Source organism: Kogia breviceps, chromosome 11 (assembly GCF_026419965.1).
Source record: "Kogia breviceps isolate mKogBre1 chromosome 11, mKogBre1 haplotype 1, whole genome shotgun sequence".
Lineage (NCBI taxonomy): Eukaryota > Metazoa > Chordata > Mammalia > Artiodactyla > Physeteridae > Kogia > Kogia breviceps.
The window spans coordinates 50,450,637-50,478,463 of record NC_081320.1 but is presented as its reverse complement, the minus strand read 5'-3'; the positions used below and the strand labels follow the sequence as shown (position 1 = coordinate 50,478,463).

Sequence of the window (27,827 nt, the reverse complement as noted above, 5' to 3'; positions counted from 1 at the left end):
TAGTCCTTAAATTTCAAGGATTCTTTACTCTTATTGTTGAGTTAATATTAATGGAAACCTATTTTCATTTATGGAATTTTCATGTATTCTCTAAACTTTTATTAACTTATAACTGGTAAGATTTTTTTTATAACTGGTAGAGGATGGACTTTTATTCAAAGTTTTATATATACAAATTTAAAAACTGTTCCAATTAGTAAACCATTGACTCAGGCAATATGATAATTATTGATCATTATATGAGGTTTTTTTTAGGCCATGCCATCTGATCTTGGGCAGGTCACTTAACTTTTCAGATTGTTGGTGAGGGTGTGTAGAAATGGGCATCTTGCACATTGTTGATTGTGTATTGTTGGTAACTAAACCCTTTTAAAGGGAAGTTTGGCAGTATCTATAAAAATATTCATACTCTTTCTGGCCTAGAAATTCTATATCTTGAAATTTATCCTGTATAAACACTAGCCTCATAGGTACTTACAAAAATATTTATGCCAGCTTGTTGTTAAAAATACACATTTTATTATGGAATTTCAACACGTCTGAAACCGGAGAGAACAGTATAATGACCCCCTAAGCTGGCTGTCCCTCATCTAGCACTTAGCAGTTTATGGCCAACGTTCTACATCCCCATCCACTTCCACACCCTACCCACTGTATTATTTTGAAGCAAATCCCAGACAGATCATTTTATTTGAAATATTTTATAATGTATTTCTTAAAAGATAAGGGCTTCCCCTTTTTAAACATAAAACAATACCATCATCACACCCCTACAGAAATAAAATCATCAAATATCCAGTCAATATTTTGCCTGGCTAGCTAGTTGTTATATATTTAAGTCTGTGTATTTGAATTAAGAGCCAAACGAGGTCCACAAATTGAGTTTGGTTTATAAATTTCTGAAGGACTCTTTTAATCTTTAGATTAATTATTCCCTCTTTTTGCACATTTTAAAAAATTGCGTCATTTGTCCCACAGAGTTTCCCACAATCTGGATTTCGTTGATTGAATCTTTTTGGGGTGATTTAACATGTCCTTCTGACCCCTGTATTTCCCTGTAAATTAGTAGTTAGATATTGGGACTTGATTAGACTTTGGTTACTTATTTATTTGGAGGGGATGGAGATTAAGAATTCTTCATATATAATGTTATGGCCTCCATCAAAAAGTACATAACTTCTGGTTCTCTCTTTTTGTAAGGTTAGTAGTCAGGGATGATGATTGTATACTCTGTTAATCTGAGTTTGCAAAATGGTAATATTCTAATTTTGTCATTTGAATTCTAACATATGATATGTTTTGATCCATCGCAGAGATTATCCTTATTGATGTTCAAAATATCCCATTTTTAGCCAGTGGACTCTGTTCAAGTTAGTTTTTATGTCTTTTCGACATGACCCTGCCATTAATCATTGATACGTTCCCTGCTTTCTGCTCTGAAAAAATGTTCCAGGATCATCTTAAACATTTCCCACTCCAGAGCAGGAATTGGCTGTTTTGCCAAGAAGTTCTCAATCCTTTCAATGGGAAAAATGGTATTTAGGGACAACAATCTGGGCACTAGCAATGCCTTTTGATTTAGGAATGGTTATCGTCTCTAGAACCTTTCAGTGATACAGCTAAGATAAAGGTTTGCTTATTTGCTTTAATTAATTAATTAGTTTTTGGCTGAGTTGGGTCTTTGTTGCTGCGCGTGGGCTTTCTCTAGTTGCGGCGAGCAGGGACTGCTCTTTGGGACTAGTCTTCGTTGCGGTGCGTGGGCTTCTCATTGTGGTGGCTTCTCTTGTTGCAGAGCATGGGCTCTAGGTGCATGGGCTTCAGTAGTTGTGGCACTGGTTTTTAAAATTTTTCAAAATATAAACTACATCATTAGTGTATACTGATATTATCAATTTAAATTCAGATCTATAGTTATTTTTTCATCAATGTTACTATATTTACATCTCATATTTACATACGGGCTCAACAATTGTAGCTTGTGGGCTCTAGAGCGCAGGCTTAGTAGTTGTGGCACATGAGCTTAGTTACTCCGCGGCATGTGGGATCTTCCCAGATCAGGGCTCAAACCCGTGTCCCCTGCATTCGCAGGTGGATTATTAACCACTGCACCACAAGGGAAGCCCAGGGTAGTTTTAATTTGTTGTGAACTCTATTCATATTTGTGGCCCATTTTTTTAGGGTTGTGGATGTTTTTCTTCTCTATTTTTTAGAAGTTTTTATATATTAGAGAATTAAAGTTTTACTCATGTAAATTATAATTTTTTTCCTTAACAGTTATATTTTAAAATTTTGCTTACTGTGGTTTTTTTGCCGATATTTTAATTTTAGGTTATCACATTTATAATTCTTTGCCCATTTTACTTCTGGATTTTGAAACATAATGTACTGATTTTTCTATTGCTGCCATAACAAAATTGAGCGGCTTAAGTCAGCACCCATCTATTATCTCACTGTTCCATGGGTCAGAAGGCCAGACACAGTGCAGCTCAGCTGGGCCCCTTGCTCAGGGCCGTACAAGATTGAAATCAAGTTGTTGGCTGGGCTAGACTGTTGTCTGGTGGTTTTGTAGGAAAGATTCTACTCCCAAGCTCATTCAGGTTGTTGGCTGAATGCAGTTCCTTGAGGTTATAGCACTGAGGCCTCCCTTTCCTTACTGGCTATCATCGAGGGCTATTTTTGCTCCTAGAGGTTACCTGTATTCCTTCTCATGCTTTCCATGCAGACTCCTCCAGCAACAGAAAATCAGTTCTCTCTCACACTTCAAATTTTTCTTTCTTTTTTTAAAATTTATTTTACTTTTTGCTGTGTTGGGTCCTTGTTGCTGCGTGCGGGCTTTTCTCTGGTTGCGGCGAGCAGGGGCTACTCTTTGTTGTGGTACATGGGCTTCTCATTGCGGTGGCTTCTCTTGTTGCAGAGCACGGGCTCTAGGCGCACGGGCTTCAGTAGTTGTGGCACGCAGGCTCAGTAGTTATGGCTCACAGACTCTAGAGCACAGGCTCAGTAGTTATGGCACATGGGCTTAGTTGCTCTGTGGCATGTGGGATCTTCCCAGACCAGGGCTCGAACCCATATCCCCTGCATTGGCAGGTGGATTCTTAACTACTGCACCACCAGGGAAGCGCTCACACTTCACATTTTTCTGACCTCCCCTACTGCCACATCTTTCTGACTTTAGCCAGAGAAGGTTCTCTAGCTCATCTAACAGATTGGGCCCACCTGGATAATCTATCTGCAACTGTAATTATATTTGCAAAGTCCCTTTTTGCCATAACATAGCATATTCATAGGTTCTAGGGATTCAGATATGGACATCTTTGGGGGACCTATTTTGTCTGCCATTCATTTTAAAGAAATTCTCCCCCATTCCCAGCTTATACTGGACTTCACCCATGTGTTCTTCTAGTACTTAAATGGTTTACATTTAAATTCCTCATCCTTCTGGAATTTACTGTGGTGTGAGGAGTGAATCCAATTTTATCATTAAAAAATCTAATATAGTCATCAGTTATAGAGATTCCACTTATTAAAAAGTTGAAGTTCATCTTTTTCTCACTGATTTAAATTGCTTTTATCATATACTAAATCTCCATATGGATTGTCTACTCTGTTCCGTTGCCATATCAATATAATACTTTTAACTATAGAGTCTTTATAGTATGTTTCAATGTCTGTGGGGTCAGCTCCTTCTCATTGTTCTCTTGCAGGATTTTCCTGGCTTTTCTTGCTTCTTATCTTTACAAAAGAATTTTACAATTAACTTGTTGACCTTAGGGGAAAAAATTCTGATGGTATTTTTATATGCATAGTGTTAAATTTGTAAGTTAACTTAAGGAGAACTGATTTTGTCAAATGCTTTTTTTGTGTCTGTGGAGGTGATCATGTTTTTATTCCTTAGCTCTATGAATATGAATAAATTTCCTAACATAAAACCAGTTTTGCAAATGGGAATAAAACACACTTGGTCATAACTTTTAAAATGTGCTACTGGATTCCATTTCCTAACGTTTCATCTAAGAGTTGTTACAATGACATTTGTAAGTGAGAATGTTCTGCGGTATAGTGTTTGACAGGTTAAGAGCAATGGTTTACTTTCCTCATGACAAGAAGTTTGAAATTTTCCTCCTTTTTAAATGGTCTGAAAAAGTTTAAGAGCCATTGGAATAATCTGAGTTTTACAAGTTTGGTAGAATTTCTCTCTTTAATTACCTGAGCCAGGAGTTTTGTTGTGGGGGGAGGGCTTTAGTTTTTCTGTTTTCTTCTAAGGTAACTTGACATTTAAGACTTGATGTTAGTCTGGTAAATTGTGGTTTTCTTAGAAATTACCCATTCTAAATAAGACTTCAAATTTATTTGCTTAGGTATGTAAAATAGTCTCTTATGATACTTAAAATTTCCTCTGTCTCTATAATTATTCCCCATTTGTCATGTCTGATTTTGTGTATTTGTGCTTTCTTCCTTTCCCCATTGGTTAATAGGTTAGCTACTGATTTGTTTATGACGATTTTTTTCAAATGACCAAATTTTAGACTTAAAAGTTCTACTGATTTTGTTTTCTAGCTTTAATTTCTAGAAATTAATTTCTCCTCTTATTTTATTCTTTCATTTTTTTTTTTTGAGTGGGAGGATTTCTTTTGTTGTTTCCTAAACTTTTAAAGTTATGTATGATTTTTTTTTTTTTTTTTTTTTTTTTTTTTTTTTTTTTTTTTTTTTTTGCGGTACGCTGTCCTCTCACTGTCGTGGCCTCTCACTGTTATGGCCTCTCCCGTTGCGGAGCACAGGCTCTGGACATGCAGGCTCAGTGGCCATGGCTCATGGGCGGCATGTGGGATCTTCCCGGACTGGGGCACAAACCCGTGTCCCTTGCATCGGCAGGCAGACTCTCAACCACTGCGCCACCAGGAAAGCCCGAATTTCATTTTTTAATGTAAGTACTAAATGCTATACATTTTCCTCTAACTCAAAGACATTGATATATTGGATTTTCATTATTTTTACGAAATTTTGCAATTTAACTTGATCTAAGAATTATTCAATACTATGTTCTTAAGCTTCCAAGTGACAGGCCTTTTAATTTTTATTTTATTATTCAAGTCTCATTTTATTGCTTTCAGAAAGGTCATATTTTCCATGTTATTTCTACTCTCTCCAATTTACAGGTTTATGGAAGTTTTCTTTGTAGCCTAAGATATGGCTAGTTTTCCTGAATGTTTCTATGAGCACTTACAAAAAGGTATATCCTCCATTATCAGAGTTCAGAGTTTATTATAGATCTAAAAGATCTAACTCACTGATCAGGTCATTTAGGTCTTCTCTTTCCTAAATTTTTGTCCACTTGATCTTTCTTACATTAAGATCGGTATATTGAAGTTTCCTTTGATAGAGCAGTTCTCTTTATCTCTCCTTGCATTTCTTGTAATTTCTTTGATGAAAGCAGTTGCTGTGTTGTTTGGAATTTCCATAACTGTTATGTCTTCATTGTGAATTGCATCCTTTAGCAGTATGAAACTATCCTCCTTTATCTCTCTTTTGGTCTGAATTCTGCCTTATCAGATATCAGGAGTGTGACCTTTCATTTCTTTTAATTTGTCCACATTTTTATCCCTTTATTTTTAACCTTTCTGAAAATCTCCCCTTCTCTCTTTCCCTCCATCCCTCCTTTCCCCCCCTCCCTGAGAGAGTGAGAGCATATGAGTCTATTTTGCATGCAGTATAGTGTTGGATTTTGCTTCGCTAGATAATCCAAATCTTTTTTTAAATAAATGAGATAAATTATATTTGTTGATATGATATTTATGTTTGGCCTCAGATTTGTCATATTTTTCATTGTGCACATACAGTCTATGTTATCTGCCTTATATAATGTGTATAACTAAACTTTTAATATTTACGAAGTTTTGTATTTATTCTGATAGTTACATTTATGTCTACATTACATCTGTACCTTTATATAATACCCTTGGCACCTGAAAAAGGGGAGCATAGTCTGTTGGTCCCCTGCTGTGAGCAATGCTGGAATTAGCTATTAGCCCATTTTCCTCTTTAACCTTCTTCTCCAGTGTCAGATTTTTAAAAAACATCTTTATTGGAGTATAATTGCTTTACAGTGTTGTTTCTACTGTATAACAAAGTGAATCAGTATATGTATACATATATCCCCATATTCCCTCCCTCTCACCCTCCCTATCCCACCCCTCTAGGTGGTCACAAAGCACCGAGCTAGTGGGAAGCAGCTGCATAGCGCAGGGAGATCAGCTCGGTGCTTTGTGTCCAATGTCAGATTTGAAGTGATATCCCTTTTACTTCCAGCCAGTTTCTATAAGGCAGTCATGGTAATTATTCTACCCTTATCATTTCTCCACATTTTTTGATAGTTGTACTGTGTTATGTCATTCTCTCCCCTACAACTATCATTTAGTTTTTTATTGTAGTAAAGATAAGCAACTTAAAAGTTGCCATCTTAATTATTGATATTTTTAAGTATAAAGTTCACTAGTGTTAAGTATAGTCACATTGTTTTGCAGGCGGTCTCTAGAACTTTTTTATCTAGCAAAACTGAAACTCTGTTCCCATTAAACACTAATCCCCCACCCACCCGTCCCAGCAGCCATCTTTCTACTTTCTCTTGGACTATTTTTGATACTTCATATGAGTAGAATCATACAGGATTTGTCCTTTTGTGACTGGTTTTATGGGTCAGTATATTTATAATGCTCACCACTGGTCTTCATGTAGATGTCTTTCAGTTATTTGGTTGTCTGAATCTCTTTCTCTTTCAGATTTCCTAGGAATGGCTCATGGGAATATGGGTTGTTTTGGTTGAATATAAGGTTTTTGGTTGACATATTCTTTTCTTGAGTATCTTAAATATATTACTATATTGTGTTCTGGAATACATTGCTGCTATAAAAAAGTAATCATAATCTGATTTTATTTGCTTTATAAGGACTTACTGGTGTTTTTTTTCTGTTTTTAAAAATTTATTTATTTATTTATTTTTGGCTGTGTTGGGTCTTCGTTTCTGTGTGAGGGCTTTCTCCAGTTGCGGTGAGCGGGGGCCACTCTTCATTGTGGTGCACGGGCCTCTCAGTCACGGCCTCTGCCGTTGCGGAGCACAGGTTCCAGACACGCATGATCAGTAGTTGTGACACACGGGCCTAGCCGCTCTGCGGCATGTGGGATCTTCCCAGACCAGGGCTCGAACCCATGTCCCCTGCATTGGCAGGCAGATTCTTAACCACTGTGCCACCAGGGAAGCCTGGACTTACTGTTTTTGCCTGAATGACCAAAGGATTTTGTTAGTCTGTTTGTTTTCTTTAAAGTCCAAGCATTTCATAGAATATGTCTTGATATTGGCCAATGTGGCTGATTTTCCCAGCTGTGTGATATGCCTTTTAATTTTGTAGTACAAAGTATTTTTTAAAAAAATTTTCATTAGAGTATAGTTGATTTACCAATGTTGCATTAATTTCTGCTGTGCAGCAAAGTATCAGTTATACATATATCCACTCTTTTTTAGATTCTTTTCCTATATAGGTCATTACAGAGTATTGAGAAGAGTTCCCTGTGCTATGCAGTAGGTCCTTATTAGTTACCTATTTTATATATAGTAGTGTGTATATGTCAATCCCAGTCTCTCAATTATTCCCTCCTCCACACCCCCTCCCTTTACCCCCTGCTAAGCATAAGTTTGTTTTCTATATCTGACTCAATTTCTGTTTTGTAAGTTCATTTGTACCATTTTTTTAGATTCCACATATAAGCAATATCATATGATATTTGTCTTATTCATTGCAGCACTATTTACAACAGCCAGGACATGGAAACAACCTAAATGTCCATTGGCAGAGGAATGGATAAAGATGTATATATATACAATGGAACATTACTTAGCCATAAAAAAGAACAAAATAATGCCATTTACAGCAATGTGAATGGACCTAGAGATTGTCATAAAGTATTTTTTATTTCAGGAAAGTTTCCTTTAGAGTTGTTAATTATTTATTCCGTTGTATTGCTTTGGGGTTTCTTCTTTAGGAACTGTTATTATACATATGTTGGATCTTCTTTGTCTATCATCTATATCTAATACTTTTTCTTGAGTCCTTTTTATCTCTTCCTTCACTTTTTTCTCAGATTCAGTAAGTTTTATTCAAGATATACACTTTTTTACTGAGGTATAATTGACATAACATTAGTTTCAGGTGTACAAAATAATGATTTGATATTTGAATACATTACAAAATGATCACCATAATAAATCCATTCATCACCTTACATAGTTACAATTTTTTTTTCTTGTGATGAGAACTTTCAAGATCCATTCTCCTAGCTAACTTCAAATAGGCACTATGTTGTACATTACATCCTATGACTCATTCATTTTGTAACTGGAAATTTGTACTTTTGGACTCCGTTCAACCATTTTGCCCGCCCCTACCCCCCCACCCCCGTTTCAGGCAACCACCAATCTGTTACCTATATCCATGAGCTCGTTTTTGTTTTTAGATTCCACATATAAGTGAGATCATATGCTCTTTTATCTTTTTCTGTCTGACTTTTTTCACTTAGCATAATGCCCTCAAGGTCCATCCATGTTGTAAAAAATGTCAAGATTTCATTTTTTTAAATGGTTGAATAATATTCCATTGTGTGTGTGTGTGTGTGTGTGTGTGTGTGTGTGTGTGTATGACCCATTTTCTTCATCCATTCATCAGTTGGATGAAGCAACACTTAGGTTGCTTCAGTGTCTTGGCTATTGTGAATAATGCTGCAGTGAACATGGGAGTAAAGATATTTCTTTGCGTTCCTGATTTCAATTCCTTTGGATTTATACCCAGTAGAATTGCTGGATCATATGGTAGTTCTATTTTAATTTTTTGAGGAACCTCCATATCATTTTCTGTAGTGGCTGTACCAATTTACATTCCTACCAACAGTGCACAGGCTTCCCTTTTCTCCAGGTCCTCACCAACACTTGCTATTTCTTGTCTTTTTGATGACCACCATTCTCACAGGTGTGAGGTGGTATCTCATTGTGGTTTTGATTTGTATTTCCCAAACGATTAGTGATGTTGAGCACATTTTCATGTACCCATTGGCCATCTGTATGTCTTCTCTGGAAAAATGTCTATTCAGTTCCTCTGCTCATTTTTTAATCAAATCATTTGTCTTTTTGCTATTAAGTCATTGAGTTGCTCTTAAGTGACTGAATTCTTTATATATTTTGGATATTAAGCCATAATCAGATATATGATTTGCAAATGTTTTCTCCCACACAGAAGGTTGCTCTTGCATTTTGTTGATGGTTTCCTTCACTGATTTTTAAAATTTTCAAGTGTTTCCTCCTTTAAATTCTCTATCATAAGGCATTGTGTTTATTTGGTCTTGTGATTCTTCCCATCTAAACTTCATTTCTGAAATGATTTTTTCCTTTTATTTCTAATTATTTTTAGTTCTTTCACCTCTAAAAAATCTTGCTTCTATAATCATCTCATTTCTGAGTTTCTCTCATACTCATTTTTGTTATTTCATAACTTCTATCTTCTTATTAATTTATTTAAGCTTATTTTAGAATATTAGGGTCAGTTTTCATCTGTTTGTGGGCACTTCATGGGCACTCCAGATCTTTCTAGAGTGCTTTCACTGTTCATAGGGAAAGTATTCTGCATCTTATTGTTTTGTAGAAGTAACTTTGTATGAGATTTGATTGCAGTCTTTTTTTTTTAACATCTTTATTAGAGTATAATTGCTTTATAATGGTGTGTTAGTTTCTGCTTTATAACAAAGTGAATCAGTTATACATATACATATATCCCCATATCTCTTCCCTTTTGCATCTCCCTCCCTCCAACCCTCCCTATCCCACCCAGTCTTCTCTTATTATTCGTTTTTATGAGAAATTTGTTTTTCTATACTTTGAAGAGGTAGTGTGGGCCAAGATAACTTTTTTGTCTTCATAGTTCTGGAGCTAGCTCATGAATGAGTCTGTTGTGTTCAATTAGTCAAACATATGGTCTCCTGTTGTCTCAGTCCATTAGGGCTGCTGTAACAAAATACCACAGATGGGCTCGCTTATAAAAAGGCAATTTATTGTTTATAGTTTTGGAGGCTGGAAACCCAAGATCAGGGTGCCAGCATGGTCACATTCTGGTGAAGGCCTCTTCCAGGTTGTAGACTGCCAGCTTCTCACTGTGTTCTCACATGGCAGAAGAAGGTGAGGGATTTCTCTGGAGCCTCAATTATAAGGGTACTATGTAATCCCATTCATGAGGACTCTACCTTCATGACCTTATCTCCTTCAGAAAGGCCCGCCTCCTAATATTATCACCTTAGGGGTTAGGATTTCAATATATGAACTTTGGGGGGACACAAACATTCAGACCACCTATATTTAATTTCAACCTTTTTTTCTGTGGCCCTGTTGTGTCTGTTATGCTCAATTTGGTCTCTAGTCTCGTTTCTCTTCAGTTCAGGGATTTATCTAGGAAAAGTATTTTGATTTGTTAGTTTTAAGCATTTATAGGACCTAGAATCTAGACCATTCCAGTACTTCCATATCTTCCCACAGTTCCTTTGTATCCAAAAATTAGAGCTCCCAGTGTTCCCTCCAGTTTCTGTTGCTGTTCTAAGAGTGGCCATGGGAAATTTTCCAGGTAGTACTTGAGTTCTTTCTCGGGGCCATAATAAGTCCATTACCTTCCCTCTGCTTTTCCCATGACATCTTTATTATAGTGTGTGTGTGTGTGTTCCTGCTTTCAAAGTCTGTATTCATGCTGAAGATCAAGATCAGGTGAGCTTTTGCTCTTCTGCTCCATGGGAGTCTTCTGTCCTCCCTTAGGACACCTGCATTACGTATCACAGGTGTACAATATCAGTTCAGCTCCCTACCTGGCCCTGTCCCTAGAATTGTGCCTGGCTGGTATGACTGGGTGCTTGGAGCCAGAAGCAAGAGCCCCTTGGGGGTTACCCCCTCCAATCCCCTTACTGGGTCAGTGAAAAAATAGTAAAAGTAGTGGTATTTCAGAGATGGCCTACAAGGCTGCCCCATACCACCCCTTCATAGGGATGTGGTGGGGGGTGGGGGGGTGCCTCCCACTTATATACCTCTTGAGTCTTTTCACTGTGCCAGACTAGAGTGAAGCTCAACGGGGACTCATTTCCCCACTGATTCTGCCAAACCTCTTTCCTTGGCTGTGGTTTTGCTGGATAGTAGGTAGGGACAGTGGGAATCTCATTCATCCATTCATGCATGTCCCTAATTGGATGGCAAAGCATTTGGCTACTTTCTAAGAGAGTCTTAGCTACTTCCACCATTTACCAGAGCTTCACTGAATTTCTTCACTTTGACATTCACAGCACTAGGTAGAAATCACATTGCATCAACACCCAGTATGGGTCTTTGTGAATCCATAAAGATGTTACTACATTTTGTAGCTACTGCTGATTTGTTCCAACCCACTTATATTTTGGGGTTCATAAGAATATGTTACTAGATTTTGTTGTAGATAGATTTTGGGGTTTACTATCCTATTTGCTATTTCTGTTTTATGAGGAGTTTCAAGGAGATTCAAATACTACAGTGATGCTGTCTTTTTAGAATCCTCTGGCAGCAGTGATTTTCATGAAAACAGGGAATAACCCCAATATCCAGCAATAGGATACTGCTTAAACAAATTATAGTATATCCATACAAATGAATAATATAGCTGTCAAAAAAAAGAAAGGGGTAAATCTACATATAGACATGAAGCTTTCCAAAATATTTTGTTAAAAATTTTCAAAAGGAAATTTGTAAAACAGGAAGTAATATATGACCATGTATTACCATATTTTCTTAAAATATGTGCAAGGGGAAAAGCTAGAAAAATATGTAATATGTTAAGATTCCTTTTATGGTAGGTGCTATTATACAGAGCTTTTATTTTCCCAAATTAAACATTTCATCAATGTTTGAATTTTATGTAATGCACATGTATAATTAACTTTCTTCATCAGAATACTTAATAACTCACACATACTTAATACTCTTCTAAAATAAGTAATTTAGGGCTTCCTTGGTGGCGCAGTGGTTGAGGGTCCACCTGCCGATGCAGGGGACACGGGTTCGTGTCCCAGTCCGGGAGGACCCCACATGCCGCAGAGCGGCTGGGCCCATGAGCCATGGCCGCTGGGCCTGCGCGTCCGGAGCCTGTGCTCCGCAACGGGAGAGGCCACAACAGTGAGAGGCCCGCGTACCACACACACACACACACACACACACACACACACAAAAGTGTAAAATAGGTAATTTAGGAAATGGCCCAACTTAATTGCTTTTTTTCTGAGACTTTATTAGCATAGGAAATTTTAAAACAATAAATAGAACCAGATTTTATACTGAAAACTGATGTTTTCTACTAGGGACTATTACAATAATAATGTTGTCTAAAAGCATTGAATTAGGTTCATCTAGAAGAAATATTTTAAACGGCAGTGTTTCCACTTATTTATTCTAGCAACTCATTGATAGGGTTTTAAAAACATCTATCAAATACTTTGAGCAAGATTTTAATAAAATCTCTGTGACATATTTTTCTTTTGAAGCATAGAAATAAATTCACAAAACAAGACCCAAAATAATCTGTTAGAACAAGGGTTGCCAAACTATGGCCAGGCCAAATCCAGCCCACTGCCTATTTTTCTGCAACCTGTAAACTAAGAATAATTTTTCCATTTTCAATGATTGGAAGAAAGTCATTGGAAGGATATTTTGTGACATGTGAACATTATATGAAATTTATATTTAAGTGTCCATAAATAAAGTTTTATTGGAACGCAGCCTTGATCTTTCATTTACATATTGTCTATGGCTGCTTTTGCACAATGTCAGAGTAAGAGTGAATGGTTGTGACAGAAACCGTATGGCCCACAAATTCTAAAATATTTACCATCTGGAGCTTTACAGAAAATAATTTGCTAACCTTTGCTTAGAATACTTTATTAACCTAGAAAAGCTGGGTCCATTAGAATCATAGGTTTTAAATCACTCCTCTCCAATTTTATTTTGGTTTAAATAGAGTGATCAACAAAGCAGTTCATTTGATCCTCAATTAGTAGTTTTTCATTTTCATACATGACTTAGGTAAATTCTTGAGACCAAAAGGTGAAGTATTTGAAATAGCTTTCTTTCTCCTGAACTAAAATCTTACCTCACATCTGTCATCTAAGAGAAAAGGGATGACTAACATATCATTTTGTGTTGGGCCACATAATTAATGGACCAGTGCACACATTGATGGGTTTAGATGAAAAGTGACTGAAATTTGAACTGTTAGCTTTCCCTTTCTTGTTACTTCAAAACTAGTTTGGGCTTTAAACATCAACTTACAGGTGTTTATCTTTTCTTCTTGTCAGATAAATAGGCTTCCTGAGACATCGTTCTGTGGTTTGGTCCACCTCAAAAAGAAAAACCCAAGATTCCTTCAATTGAATCACAGATAAAGACTACACTACCTCATGCCCCTTAAGGGTGCCTCATCCATTGACATAGCCTTCATATCCGTTCAGATATGAATATTAGAAGTGTCACTATGGAATAGTAAGTTACTGAGTAATTACACAAAGGTTTTTACCTCAAATCTGAGCACTGACTGGAATTCAATTTGGTAATTCATGGTACAAGTATTAAAACCTTTAATACTTATCTAAAAGCTAGACATTTGAATTATTACCTTATTGAAATTTAGATCACAAAAGGTATTTTGTTGCAAGTAATGTTTTTGGTCAGATTAGACGGACTGGATCTTGAGGGATTTTCATTGACTATATTGTGCTTTTCTGTACAATTTGTATTTTTTTGATGAGTTCATAGGTTAGTTAAGATTAAATTATCTAAAATTCAGGAAAGAATATTTAGAATATTATTAGTAAGAAGTCAGCAAACTGTAATACTTGTTTTCATCCCTTATTTCAGTCCAAAATTGTGCAGTTGTTAGAAAACTATGATGTGAATATATATTTGTTTCTGCATTTATTTTAATATTTTAATGTAAAACTAGGCATTTCTCATAAAATATACCATGCTTTAAAACACAAATTTTCCCAAAGTTCTTTGCAAAGATAGTAAAGGTCTCCAGTGAAACTTTTCATATTATTAGCAATTTTAATTCAGTATATATTGTTAACAGTGTTTTAAAATACTGGTTAAAAACTGCCAACAATTAATAAAATTATTTTCTTCATCCTCAATCTGAAATAGTTGCTGAACTATAACGAAGTCTGAATTATCTGTGATTTTAAATATTCAACTTACACATATGCATAATTCTTTGCATTGCTCTTCACTATTTGGGCTTTTTATTTAGTTTTTTCCCAGATGGATGCTTTTATGAGCCAAAACATAGGAGTACTTTCTGAATTTACCTTTAGGCATTAAGACAAAAGAAGTAGGGGTATTATTACCTGACTTGTTTAAAACATCACTTTGCTACTTTGAATGACAGTTTACAATTTACAAGTAGGGTGTGGCTAATAAAGTCACTGAAGCAGACATAAGCATAGGTTTTTCCCTTATACACAGTTCTGGCCTGTCAATCACAACTCCTAAATGCTTTGTTGCACAGGCATGCCAATAACTAAAACCACTTTTTATCATTCTTGTACCCAAAGGCTTTTAAAAGGCCATGCAACCACATCAGTGTTTGAAAACCTGAGATTAAGGTGTAAGTCCTCAAGGAAAGACTTTTATTCCATCTAAACGAGTAAAATTTCCTTGCAATTAAAATAACGTATTATAAGAATTATAAATATATTTTAACAAAATTGTTAAAACTTGGTACTAAAGTACTTGTTCTGCCTTGCTTCCAAATTTTCTATAAAGTAACTTCTACACATCTAGAAAATGTTAATATGAATGACTTAAATATATATGTATATTATCTTCAGTGGTGTAATGAATATTCTATGCATATTAAGGTATAGTAAAAACAGAACAAACAATAGCAAAAAAAAAAAAAAATTCTATGACTATGCTGACTATATCTCCTTCCCCTGCTGCCCCAAACATGGCATCCTTAGTAATTTTTTAAAAAATTTATTATTATCTATATTCTATCTTTTGTGTGGCAATCTGGTACATAGTTTTAACTCAAGGGAATAGATTTTGATGGTAGAAGCAGGGTTTAAGCCAATAAAAGTTCTTCATGTGTCTTAGTGCTTTCTAGTTTTAGAAAATCGGTTCCTATTATAGCAGATTTCAGAGCTGGACATGAGGTTGTTGGGAGTTTGTTACTTCTTGCATTCCTTTTATGATTAGAGCATTGGGTGAGAAAGTAACTTGAGAGTTGTAGGGAGCAGCAGAAGGTGGGTAAATCTGACTGAACATGTATAACTCTAAGCTAAATGTGAGGTAGTTGGTCATAACTATGACTCTGAAAGGTTCTAGGAAATTTTTAGCTAAAATTGATAGAATGAATGTGTCCTGAAGGAAAATGTTTTCTCCAGCTTCAAGGATGTCTCCTGATGACTGTTGTATATTGCTTGCCATTTTAGAAAGTTTCCCCGCCTTATTAGGTTTCTAAGTCTGAAGTCCTTCCTAACTAGTGATTGATGAGAGTTTGTACAGTTATCCAGTAGTGCAGAGAAAAAGCAGGTATGGAAGTCAAAATTATTATGCAGTGATATTCAGCAAATGAATGTAGTTATTATTTACTGGCCAGTGCTGCACCTACATTTGAATTTTTCTTTTAGATACTGAGCCAGGTGTATTTGCAGATGATTTCTCCATCTCTTGACCTATATCCCTTATCTTTAGGGGCTTGTCTCTAAATAGCAGTCCCCAGCCTTTTTGGCCAGCGACTGGTTTCGTGGAAGACAGTTTTTGCAGGATGGTTTTGGGATGATACAAGTCCATTGCATTTATTGTGCACTTTATTTCTATTATTATTACATTGTAATATATAATGAAATGGTTATACAACTCACCATAATGCAGAATCAGTGGGAGCCGTGAGCTTGTTTTCACTTGCCACTCACTAATAGGGTTTTGATATGGGTCTGCAAGCAATTGATTTATTATGGCCTCTGTGCAGTCAAACCTCTCTGCTAATGATAATCTGTATTTGCAGCTGCTTCCCAGCGCTAGCATCACTGCCTCAGTTCCACCTCAGATCATCAGGCATTAGATTCTCATAAGGAGCGTGCAACCTAGATCTCTTGCATGCACAGTTCACAGTAGGGTTCACATTCCTATGAGAATCTAATGCCACTGCTGATCTGACAGAGGCAGAGCTCAGGCAGTAATGTGAGCAATGGGGAACGGCTATAAATACGGATGAAGCTTTTCTCGCTCACCTGCCACTCACACCCTGCTGTGCGGCCCGATTCCTAACAGGCCATGGACCAGTACTTGTCCGTGGCCCAGGGGACCCTGCTCTAAAGGATTCTTGATTGGGTTACGCATTGCTGTGTGTAGGTGTCTAACTGTTGTTTGCTCCTATTGTCTCAGTTAATTAAAACTGTGGAAAATTTATGATTAGAATTCAGGTGAAGCCTTATACTTTTTTTTAGAAGGTTCATTAAGCAGGGTAATGAGGTTAGAAAAATGGAAGATGAAATAACCTGTGAATCCCAGAAGAGTTTAAATTTTTTTTTTTTTGCGGTATGCGGGCCTCTTACTGTTGTGGCTGCTCCCGTTGCGGAGCACAGGCTCCGGATGCACAGGCTCAGTGGCCATGGCTCACAGGCCCAGCCGCTCCGCGGCATGTGGGATCTTCCCAGACCGGGGCACGAACCCGTGTCCCCTGCATCGGCAGGCGGACTCTCAGCCACTGCGCCACCAGGGAAGCCCGAGTTTAAATATTTTTGATGGAGGGAGGTGTTGTCCTATTCTAGGTTGGATCCTTTCCCATAGTTGGATAGAGCATTGCTTAGGAGAGTCACCTCCAGGCTCTCAAAGATGCGTTCTTAGGGGTTGGTCAAGTGGCAGTACTCTTGCAGGCAGTTCAGCCTTACCTGGACAGAGACTCATATAAAGTTGAAAGCTAAGAATATAAAAATCAAAATTTCATCCATATATATGATCACTGCTAATATAAAAGATCAACCTTTGGAATCTGGCTGAAGCATTGCATAGGCTTAAGGACATCACAAGTTACTTTTAGCTTAAGAGTATCTGGAAGACTTTTTCACTTAGAATTCTACTCTGTAAGTCCAGATTCTTTAAGACTGTAGGGTATTGGCACAACAGGAGTTTCCCCCTGCCCTTTTTTTTTAAGCAAGACATTGGATAAAACTGAAGATCTCACATACCATGGCTGGAGATCAGGAATATGGGAAGAAGAGAGCTGCTGGCTTGTATAATAACTATACATTCTTTGCCATGCTAAACATCAAGTCTTTTACTTGCAGCTCTAGTGATCAGGTAACTCCTTTTGTCTCTTGGTCTGAGGAGGCCTCAGAGGAGGCAGGATACTTGGTCAGAATTCTAGGAGTAGATAGGACAGATGGCACACATAAGTAGGTGGTTTTTAGACTATGCTTAAGGCCTTGCTTAGAGGCAAAGCTTGCAGCATTTGAGTCTGCAATACAACACTGATGTATCATCCTGCATTTATAGCTGTTGCATTTACAGTGATTTTTACATACATGTATAAGTTACTTAATAATGCTTCATTATGCCATTCAGTGTAGAAGTGTCACAGGACTTATATTTTTAAAATTATAAACTACATTTATTTCTAATCTACATTAGTTATGACATTGCATTATCTAATTAAAATTATATGTGTGATATATACATATTCATTATCTATGACTGATTTCAGCAAAGTAAAATTGATGTCATGTATTTGTTTTAAAAGAGGAAAAGGTCTAAAAATGTTAACATTTGATCTAACCTATAAAGCATAAGAAAAAATGGGGAAGTGGCTCCAGCAAACCAATTATCTATATAGACAATATAAAATGGATATATTCTTTAATTCTTTTAGTCCCTCATTAAACAAAAATGAGAAATGACTGTATCAGTACTGAATAAATATAAATATGTCTAAATGTAGTAACCTTAAATTTTAAATGAGAGAATTAGGAATTCCTATTTTAGGGAAACAACCCAGCTCCCATTGATAATGCTCATGAATTCTATTCATAGCTGAATGTTAAGTCATCTTGACTGAACTGTGCAATGCATTTGCAACTATTCAGATAATTTCTGATAAATCAGCAAAGATCTAGATTCTCCACTAACCTAATAATTTTATCAGGGAACTTTTATTTTTAATACTTTGTTGTTAATAAATTTATTTATTTTTGGCTGTGTTGGTTCTTCGTTGCTGCACGTGGTCTTTCACTGGTTGCGGCGAGCGGAGGCTACTCTTTGTTGCAGTGTGCAGGCTTCTCATTGTGGTGGCTTCTCTTGTTGCAGAGTACAGGCTGTAAGCATGCAGGCTTCAGGAGTTGTGGCATGCGGGCTCAGTACCTGTGTCTCATGAGCTCTAGAGTGCAGGCTCAGTAGTTGTGGCACATGAGCTTAGTTGCTCCTTGCATGTGGGATCTTCCTGGACCAGGGCTCGAACCCATGTCCCCTGCACTGGCAGGCGGATTCTTAACCATTGCACCAGCAGGGAAGCCCCTCAGGGAACATTTTACCACCCTCCTATGTATCTCTAGACAGCATATTGTCTAGTTTTGAAGATCTGAGTAGCACTCACAAACCTAGCTTTCTAAAGAAAAGACAGTAATGCTACAGTTACATGAAGGCTTCCTGGAAGAGGGAAGCTGAATAGTAATAGTTGAATTTCTGCTTCCCTATGGAGTTTATAAGAGCCCCATTCTAGGGAAGTCAGTGGGTAACGTTTGAGTAAATTCTGCAAAACTCAAGACTTACTAGCTTCACATAGGATAATTTGGGGGAGGGATGGAGTATGTGCTGTTGAGCCCAAGATGTATCTTTGTACATGTAACAGGTCTTTACCACTAGTCTGACTGACTTTGAAATCTCTTTCCTGGAAGTTATGCTCTTACTGCCAGTGTTCTGGGAGCCAACTGGGGAAAGCAGACCAGGGATCTCAACATTTTCCCATTTAGTTGCACACCATCCTTTAATCCCCCTCTTTGTGACATGGTACTCACACTGGGGTCTTTCTCTTTTACCCTCTCCAGGGAACTTAACCTCCACTCCTCTGTGGACAAGGTCAGTCATGCGGTAGAATGGGGCTCAGACTGCTTCTTGAAGAGCTTTCCCCCACTGTCCTTTTTATCTCCCCCACACCCTGATTTCTTAGTGCCCTTTTACTACCATTTCTTTGTATTTTGAAAAGTTTCCCTTATAATTCAAGAATTCTAGTGAGTAAATCATTTTTCTTCTGAAGTTTGAAGGCATTGCTCCACTGTTGTCTTACTTCCAATGCCGTTGTTGAAAAGTTCAAAGTCAGTCCAGGCCTTGGGTTTTGTATTATTTGGCGTGGTTCTGGGCCTTCCCCATGCTAGGTTCTTTCTTAGATTTGTCAGTTACTCACCCTTCCCTTCTATTCCTCCTCATTGAAGTTTTAGGAGACAGAAAAATTAGATGAGTACAGACTGCCATTTTCTAGGAGCTTTAAAAAAATTCTTAAGTGAGTTCATTCAAAACACTGTCTTTCCTACGTTCTTACTGAAGAAAGATTTTTCAGAATTGCATTATTACAGATTAATCATTTAAAATCACTTAAAATACTTGCCTACCTGGATGTTGGAAGGGGTGGCACTGGATTGTGGAAATAGTAGTCCAGAGTCTTTGAAAGTTAGAGTTGCTACATTTTTCAATATGATATTATTAACAAATATTTTTAAGTGGAAAGATTAAGTCTAAAACTAGAAAATACAAAATTTTAAAGATGCCACAACTCAGAATACTTTTATATCCTCAAATATTTCAGTTTTGAATTGAGTCCTTTTGTATCTCTTTTGTAATATTTTGTGTTGTTTTAATAATATTGGAACTGATTTTTTCTTTTGGAAAACATTTATTTCAAAATGTCATATAAATAGTAAAAAAAAAAAAACAAAGTATAGTGGAAATTCCTTTATTCTACCTTCTAGACTTTTATTAGTAGCCAAACATGAATGGCCTGTACTTGTCCAGGGAACTCCTACTAATGGGACCACAGTGGGGGTCTGTCAAATGATGACCAGGATTTCACCAAAACCTACAAATAAACATTTCTAATGGTTATATTGTATGCTTTGAAAGAAATAAGTTACAGGTTTTAAATAGAATTTTCGTTTGATAAGTTAAGCTGAAATGTTCATTTTTTTTAAATTAACAAATTCTACTCTATGGCAGGAATGGAAATGCAGACGTAGAGAACGGACATGTGGACATGGTGGGGGAAGGGGAGGGTGGGATGAATTGGGAGATTAGGTTTGATATAAATACACTACAATGTGTAAAATAGATAGCTAGTGGGAACCTGCTGTATAGCACAGGGAGCTCAGCTTGGTGCTCTGTGATGACCTAGATGGGTGGGATGGGAGGGGAGGGAGGTCCAAGAGGGAGGGGACATATGTATACATATGGCTGATTCACTTCATTGTTCAGCAGAAACTAACACAGCGTTGTAATGCAACTATACTCCAATTTAAAAAAAAATTCTAGGTGTGGAGAAAAGGGAACCCTCTTGCACTATTGGTGGGAATGTAAATTGATACAGCCACTATGGAGAACAGTATGGAGGTTCCTTAAAAAACTAAAAATAGAACTACCATTCGACCCAGCAATCCCCACTACTGGGCATATACCCTGAGAAAACCATAATTCAAAAAGAGTCATGTACAACAATGTTCCTTGCAGCTCTATTTACAATAGCCAGGACATGGAAGCAACCTAAGTGTCCATCAACAGATGAATGGATAAAGAAGATGTGGCACATATATACAATGGAATATTACTCAGCCATAAAAAGAAACGAAATTGAGTTATTTATAGTGAGGTGGATGGACCTAGAATCTGTCATACAGAGTGAAGTCAGAAAGAGAAAAACAAATACCATATGCTAACACATATATATGGAATCTAAAAAAAAAGTTCTGAAGAAACTAGGGGAAGGACAGGAATAAAGATGCAGACGTAGAGAATGGACTTGAGGACAGGGGGAGGGGGAAGGGTAAGCTGGGATGAAGTGAGAGAGTGGCATGGACATATGTAAAACAGATAGCTAGTGGGAAGCAGCTGCATAGCACAGGGAGATCAGCTTGGTGCTTTGTGACCACATAGAGGGGTGGGAGAGGGAGGGTGGGGAGGGAGATGCAAGAGGGAGGAGATATAGGGATATATGTATATGTATAGCTGATTCACTTTGTTATAAAGCAGAAACTAACACACCATTGCAAAGCAATTATACTCCAATAACGATGTTAAAAAAATCCTACTCTATGATAATTATGCTATGATATTTTTCTCTATTAATATTATCAGGAAGGGTACCAATATATTGTCCCCCGCCCACTTTGCTGATAGGAAACTAAGACATAACAATATTAATTTTTAAGAGATATGCTCATGTAATGAAGTTTAATAATGCTTAATGTATTATTATTGTATTATTAAGGGCAAGGTAAAAAAAAAAAAAAATCACTTCTTCCTGACCTCTCTCCCTCTGCCTCCAAGCAATACCTCTGCCTGAGAAAGAGAAGTAACATGGGGAATACAGCATGAGAGATTAATTTTTTCATATTTCATAGAGAAATCATTAGATATACTAATGGAGTGGGTGTTTACTTACATTGTGCCTCTGTGAGCTGTAATGCATATGGCTGAAACAGATGTATCTGCTACACATGCCCAAGGTTACCTGTTTACTGTGCATTGTCACAGTACTTCTTCAGAGTGTTGCCTATGACACCTCTGGTATATTCTTCTTTTAGTGTGTATTAGAGAAACGATAATCATTTGGGTGTTTCATCTTTTGTTAATCTCCAAACAAATGCAAAATTAGAATTCCTATCAAAATAGTTAATACCACTGATTCAAAAAATAAAACAATTAAGATGTTAAATTAACATAAGAAATGGAACAAATAACACTAACAGACTAAAATCAAAATCACTTTGCAAATAAATACAAATAAATAAGATGCTTGTTAAAATAATTATTTTCCATACTCTAGGCTCCACAAATTAGGTCAAGAAAAGAAATTATATATTCCAAAATTGACCTATAAAGGTGAAAAAAATTTTTAAATACTATTAAAATGCTATATATTGGCCCATCTTGGCAGCACAGTTAAAAAACGAGGGGGCTTCCCTGGTGGCGCAGTGGTTGGGGGTCTGCCTGCCGATGCAGGGGATGTGGGTTCGTGCCCAGGTCTGGGAGGATCCCACATGCCACGGAGCGGCTGGGCCCGTGAGCCATGGCTGCTGGGCCTGCACGTCCGGAGCCTGTGCTCCGCAACGGGAGAGGCCACAGCAGTGAGAGGCCCGCTTACCGCAAAAAAACCAAACCAAAACAAAAAAAACCGAGGGGGATTACTTACTTTTTAAATTATTATTATCATGTTTGGACCTTAACAACTGTGTATACTTTTTCTGTGTGGGACATTGCTGGATCATATGGTTAAGTGTATGATTAGTTTTTTAAGAAACTGAAATTATTTTCCAGAGTGCTAGTACCATTTTACATTTCCATGAACAACGTATGAAAGATCAAGTTTATCTGTACCTTAGCTAGCATTTGGTATTATCGCAGGTTTTTTTTTTTTTTTTTAATTTTAGTTGTTCTAATAGATGTTCAGTAATAACTCCTTATGGTCTTAGTTTGCATTTCCCTAGCATCTAGTGATGTTGAACATCTTTTCACCCGCTTATTTGCCACCCTGTGTCCACCTCAGTGAAATATCTCTTCATGTCTTTTGCCAATTTTGTAATTGGATTGTTTGTATTTTTACTGTGTTTTTTTTTTTTTTTTTTTTTTGGCGTTACGTGGGCCTCTCACTGTTGTGGCCTCTCCCGTTGCGGAGCACAGGCTCCAGACGTGCAGACTCGGCGGCCATGGCTCATGGGCCCAGCCGCTCTGCGGCACGTGGGATCTTCCTGGGCTGGGGCACGAACCCGCGTTCCCTACATAGGTAGGCAGACTCTCAACCACTGTGCCACCAGGGAAGCCCTACTGTTGAGTTTTGAGATTTCTTTATATATTCTAGATGTGAGTCCTTTGTCAGATATGTGGTTTGCAGATATATTTTCCCAATCTATAGCTTGTCTTTTCAATTTCTTGAGATGGTTCTTCACAGAGCAAAAGCTTTTATTTTTGAATAAATCCAATTTATCAGTATTTTCTTTTATACATTATGATTTTGGTGTCATATCTAAGAACTCTTTACCAAGCTCTAGGTCCCCCAACTTTTCTTTTGTCTTATCTTCTGGTGTGAAGTTTAGGTCAAGGAACATTTTTTTTTTTGTCTATGGCTATCGAGTTGTTGTTCTATCAACATTTGTTGAAAAGGTGTCCTTACTCCAATGAATTGCTGTTCCACTCTTGTAAAAGGTCATTTGGTCATATTTGTGTGGGTCTATTTCTGGGCTCTCTCTTCTATTCCATTGATCTGTGTCTATCCTTTCACCAATATAATAGTCTGGATTACTGTACCTATGTAATAAGTCTTGAAAATGAATAGACTGATACTTGCCTATCCATAATTTTCTTTCAAAATTATTTTAGCATTTCTATATAAATTTTAATTAAAGTATAGTTGATTAACAATATTGTGTTAGTTTCAGGTGTATAGCATAGTGATTCAGTTATTTTTTCAGCTCATATTCCATTATAGGTTATTATAAGATAAATATACTGTAAATTATTGTTGTTTATATATTTTATATGTAGGAGTTTGTATCTGTTAATCCCATACTCCTAATTTATCTCTTTGCCCAAAATTTCCCCTTTGGTAATCATAAATTTGTTTTCTATGTCTGTGAGTCTGTTTTAATATTGTACATAGATTCATTTCTATTATTTTTTTTAGATTCCATATATAAGTGATAATCATATATTTGTATTTCTCTGTCTGACTTACTTCACTAAGTACAATATTCTCTAGGTCCATCCATGTTGCTGCAAATGGCAAGATTTGCATTTGCAAAACTTTTTTTATGGCTGGGTAATATTCCATTGTATATATATCACATCTTCTTAGCTAGTCATCTGTTGATGTACACTTGGGTTGTTTCCATGTCTTGGCTGCTATAAATAGTGCTGCTGTGAACATTGGGGTGCATGTATCTTTTCAAATTAGAATTTTTGTTTTTTTCTAGCTGTATACTTAGGAGTGGAATTGCTGGATCTATTTTTAGTTTTTAAAGGAATCTCCATATTGTTCTTCTTAGTGGTTGCACCAAATTACATTCCCACTAACAGTGTATGAGGGTTCCCTTTTCTCCACATCCTCTCTAGAATTTATTTGTAGACTTTTTGATGATACACATTCTAACTGGTGTGAGGTGATAATCTCATTGTGGTTTTCACTTGCATTTCTCTATTAATTAGTGATGTTGAGCACTTTTTTCATGAGCCTTTTAACCATCTGTATGTCTTCTTTGGAAAAACATCTCTTTAGGTCTTTGGGCCACTTTTTGATTTGGTTGTTTTTTTGATATTGAGTTGTATGAGCTGATTTTATACTTTGGATATTAACCCTCTGTCAGTGACATTGTTTGCAAATATTTTCTCCCAGTTGGTAGGTTGTCTTTTCGTTTTGTTGATGGTTGCCTTTGCTGTGCAAAAGTTTTTAAGTTTGATTAGGTCCCATTTGTTTATTTTTGCTTTTATTTCTTTTTCTTGGGAGACTGATCTAAAAAAAATTGTATGATTTATGTCAAAGAATATTTTGCCTATGTTTTCATCTAGGAGTTTTATGGTGTCATGTCTTACATTTAGGTCTTATATTTAGCCATTTTGAGTTTATTTTTGTATATGGTGTGAGGGAATGTTCTAATTTCATTGACTTATATGTAGCTGTCCAGCTTTCCTAACACTTGTTGAAGAGAATGTCTTTTCTCCCTTGTATATTCTTGCCTCCTTTGTTGTACATTAATTGACCATAGGTGTGTGGGTTTATTTGGGGGCTTTCTATTCTGTTCCATTGATCCAGATATCTGTTTTTGTTCCAGTACCACACTGTTCTGATTACTGTAGCTTTGTAGTATAGTCTAAGAGGGTTATGCCTCCAGCTTTTTTCCCCTCAGGATTGCTTTGGCAATTCTGGGTCTTGGGTGCTTTCATATAAATTTTAGGATTACTTATTTTAGTTCTGTGAATAATGTCATGGGTATTTTGACAGGGATTGATTAAATCTGTAGATTGCTTTGGATAGTGTGGACTTTTAATATTAATTCTTGCAATCCAAGAATGTGTATTTGGATGTAGCATCCTGTAGATATAAAGTCCAACAGCTCTACTGTTTCATTTAGGACCTCTGATTTTCTGCCTTACTGATTTTCTGCCTGGATGATCAGTCCATTGATGTCAGTGGGATGTTAAAGTCTCCTACTATTACTGGATTCTTGTCAACTTCTCCCTTTATGTATGGTACTATTAGTTTTATGTATTTAGGTGCTCCTATATTGGGTGCATCTATGTTAATGAGTGTAATATCCTCACCTTGTATTGGTGGTTCTTTTATCATCCTATAGTATTCTTTTTTTTTTTTTTTTTTTTTTTGCGGTATGCGGGCCTCTCACTGCTGTGGCCTCTCCTGTTGCGGAGCACAGGCTCCGGATGCGCAGGCTCAGCAGCCATGGCTCATGGGCCTAGCCACTCCACGGCATGTGGGATCTTCCCGGACCAGGGCATGAACCCGTGTCCCCTGCATCAGCAGGCGGACTCTCAACCACTGCACCACCAGGGAAGCCCTATAGTATCCTTCTTTATCTTTTTCTATGGCCTTTTTTTGGTGTGTGTATTTCCTTTGATTTATTTATTTATTTTTGGCTGCATTGGGCTTTTGTTGCTGTGCGAGGGCTTTCTCTAGTTGTGGCAAGCAGGGGCTACTCTTCACTGCGATGCACGGACTTCTCACTGTGGTGGCTTATCTTGTTGTGGAGCACAGGCTCTAGGCATGCGGGCTTCAGTAGTTGTGGCACACAGGCTCAGTAGTTGTGGCTGACAGGCTGTAGAGCATAGGCTCAGTAGCTATGGCACATGGGCTTAGTTGCTCTGCGGCATGTGGGATCTTCCTGGACCAGGGCTTGAACCCATGTCCCCTGCATTGGCAGGCAGATTCTTAATCACTGCGCCACCAGGGAAGTCCCATGGCCTTTGTTTTTCATTTGTGGTTACCATGGCGTTCAAGTATACTGACCCATAACACTATCTACTTTCTTTAAACTGACAGTCATTCAAGTTCAAACAGCCCTTTTAAAAGGGCTACATTTTTATACTCCCCTCCCCCACGTTTTGTGATTCTGTTGTCCTACTTTACATCTTTGTGCTTATCCTTTTACTTTATTATAGTTATAATCACTTTTACTATTTTTTGGATTGTTTTTTAATCTACATACTGGCTTACTTAAGTGATCTTCAATCCTTTCCTATATTTGTCTTTCCTATTGTGATTTTCACTTTCCTATAGATTCTTGCTTCTTTTCTTTTTTTTATCTTTTTTTTTTTGATATGTGGGCCTCTCACTGTTGTGGCCTCTCCCGTTGCGGAGCACAGGCTCCGGACGCGCAGGCTCAGCGGCCATGGCTCACGGGCCCAGCCGCTCCGCGGCATGTGGGATCTTCCCGGACCAGGGCACGAACCCGTGTCCCCTGCATCGGCAGGCGGATTCTCAACCACTGCGCCACCAGGGAAGCCCTTCTTTTCTATTTAGAGAACATCTTTCAATATTTCCTTTAGGATAGATTTAGTATTGCTATATTCCTTTAGTTTTTGCTTGTCTGAGAAATTCTTATCTCTCCTTTTATTCTAAATGATAATCTTGCTGGGTAGAGAGCATCTTACTTTGCAGGTTTTTCCCTTTCAGGACTTTGAATATATCATACTACTCCCTTTTAGCCTGTAATGTTTCTGCAGAGAAATCTGCTGATAGACTTACGAGGGTTCCCTTGTAACTGTTTTTCTCTTGCTGCCTTTAGAATCCTGTCTTTAACTTTTGCCATTTTAAGTACATGTCTTGCTGTGGGTCTGTTTGGGTTAATCTTGTTTGGGTCCCTCCATGCTTCCTGTACCTTGATATCTGTTTCCTTCTTTAGGTTTGGGGAGTTTTCAGCCATAATTTCTTCAAATACATTTTCAATCCTCTTCTCTCTCTCTTCTTCTGGAGCCCCTATTATGGGTAACTTGGAACATTCTATATAATCTCATACATCTTGTATGTTGTTTTCAATTTTTTCTTTTGTTTTTCTGTCTTCTGTTCTGATCAGTTGACTTCCATTATTCTATCTTCCATATCACCTAATTGTTCTGTTTCATTTAGTTGGCTCTTCATTGCTTCTGTATTGGTTTTTATCATGGCAATTGAATTGTCTATTTTTGATTGGTCATCTTTATAGTTTCTAGTTCCTTGCTACAGTGCTCTGTGTTTCTATCAATAAGCTTTCTTAATTCTGTTAGTATTTTTATTACCACCTTTTTGAACTAAGGGTCTGGACTGGTGAGCTCTGTTTCATTATTCTTTCAGGGGATTACTTTTGTTTTTTTTAATAGGGAGTAGTTCCTTTGCCTTTTCATTTAATTAACTTTCTCTTGTCTCCATGATTTAGGAGAAACAGTTACCTACTGTGATTCTGAAGGGTGTTTTTATCCAGGAGAATCTCTGTGTAGACTGTGTGTGTCCAGTGTTTTTTGTGTGAGGGCTACCTCTGGTATGGATGCC

General features: G+C 37.2%; 1 protein-coding gene across 9 annotated transcripts in view; it reads right to left on the bottom strand.

Annotated features, from left to right (window-relative positions):
* WDPCP (WD repeat containing planar cell polarity effector) overlaps nucleotides 1-27,827 on the bottom strand; it is a 437,730-nt gene that overhangs the window by 101,022 nt on the left and 308,881 nt on the right. Inside the window, exon 17 of one of the 9 annotated variants that reach the window (XM_067007526.1) lies at nucleotides 19,971-20,162. The exons of the other annotated variants lie outside the window; for them this stretch is intronic. Within the exon in view, the coding sequence (XP_066863627.1) occupies nucleotides 20,134-20,162 (29 nt within the window). The 3' untranslated portion in view covers nucleotides 19,971-20,133. Of the gene's footprint in view, nucleotides 1-19,970; nucleotides 20,163-27,827 lie in introns of those variants that run through there. 9 annotated transcript variants of the gene reach the window in all.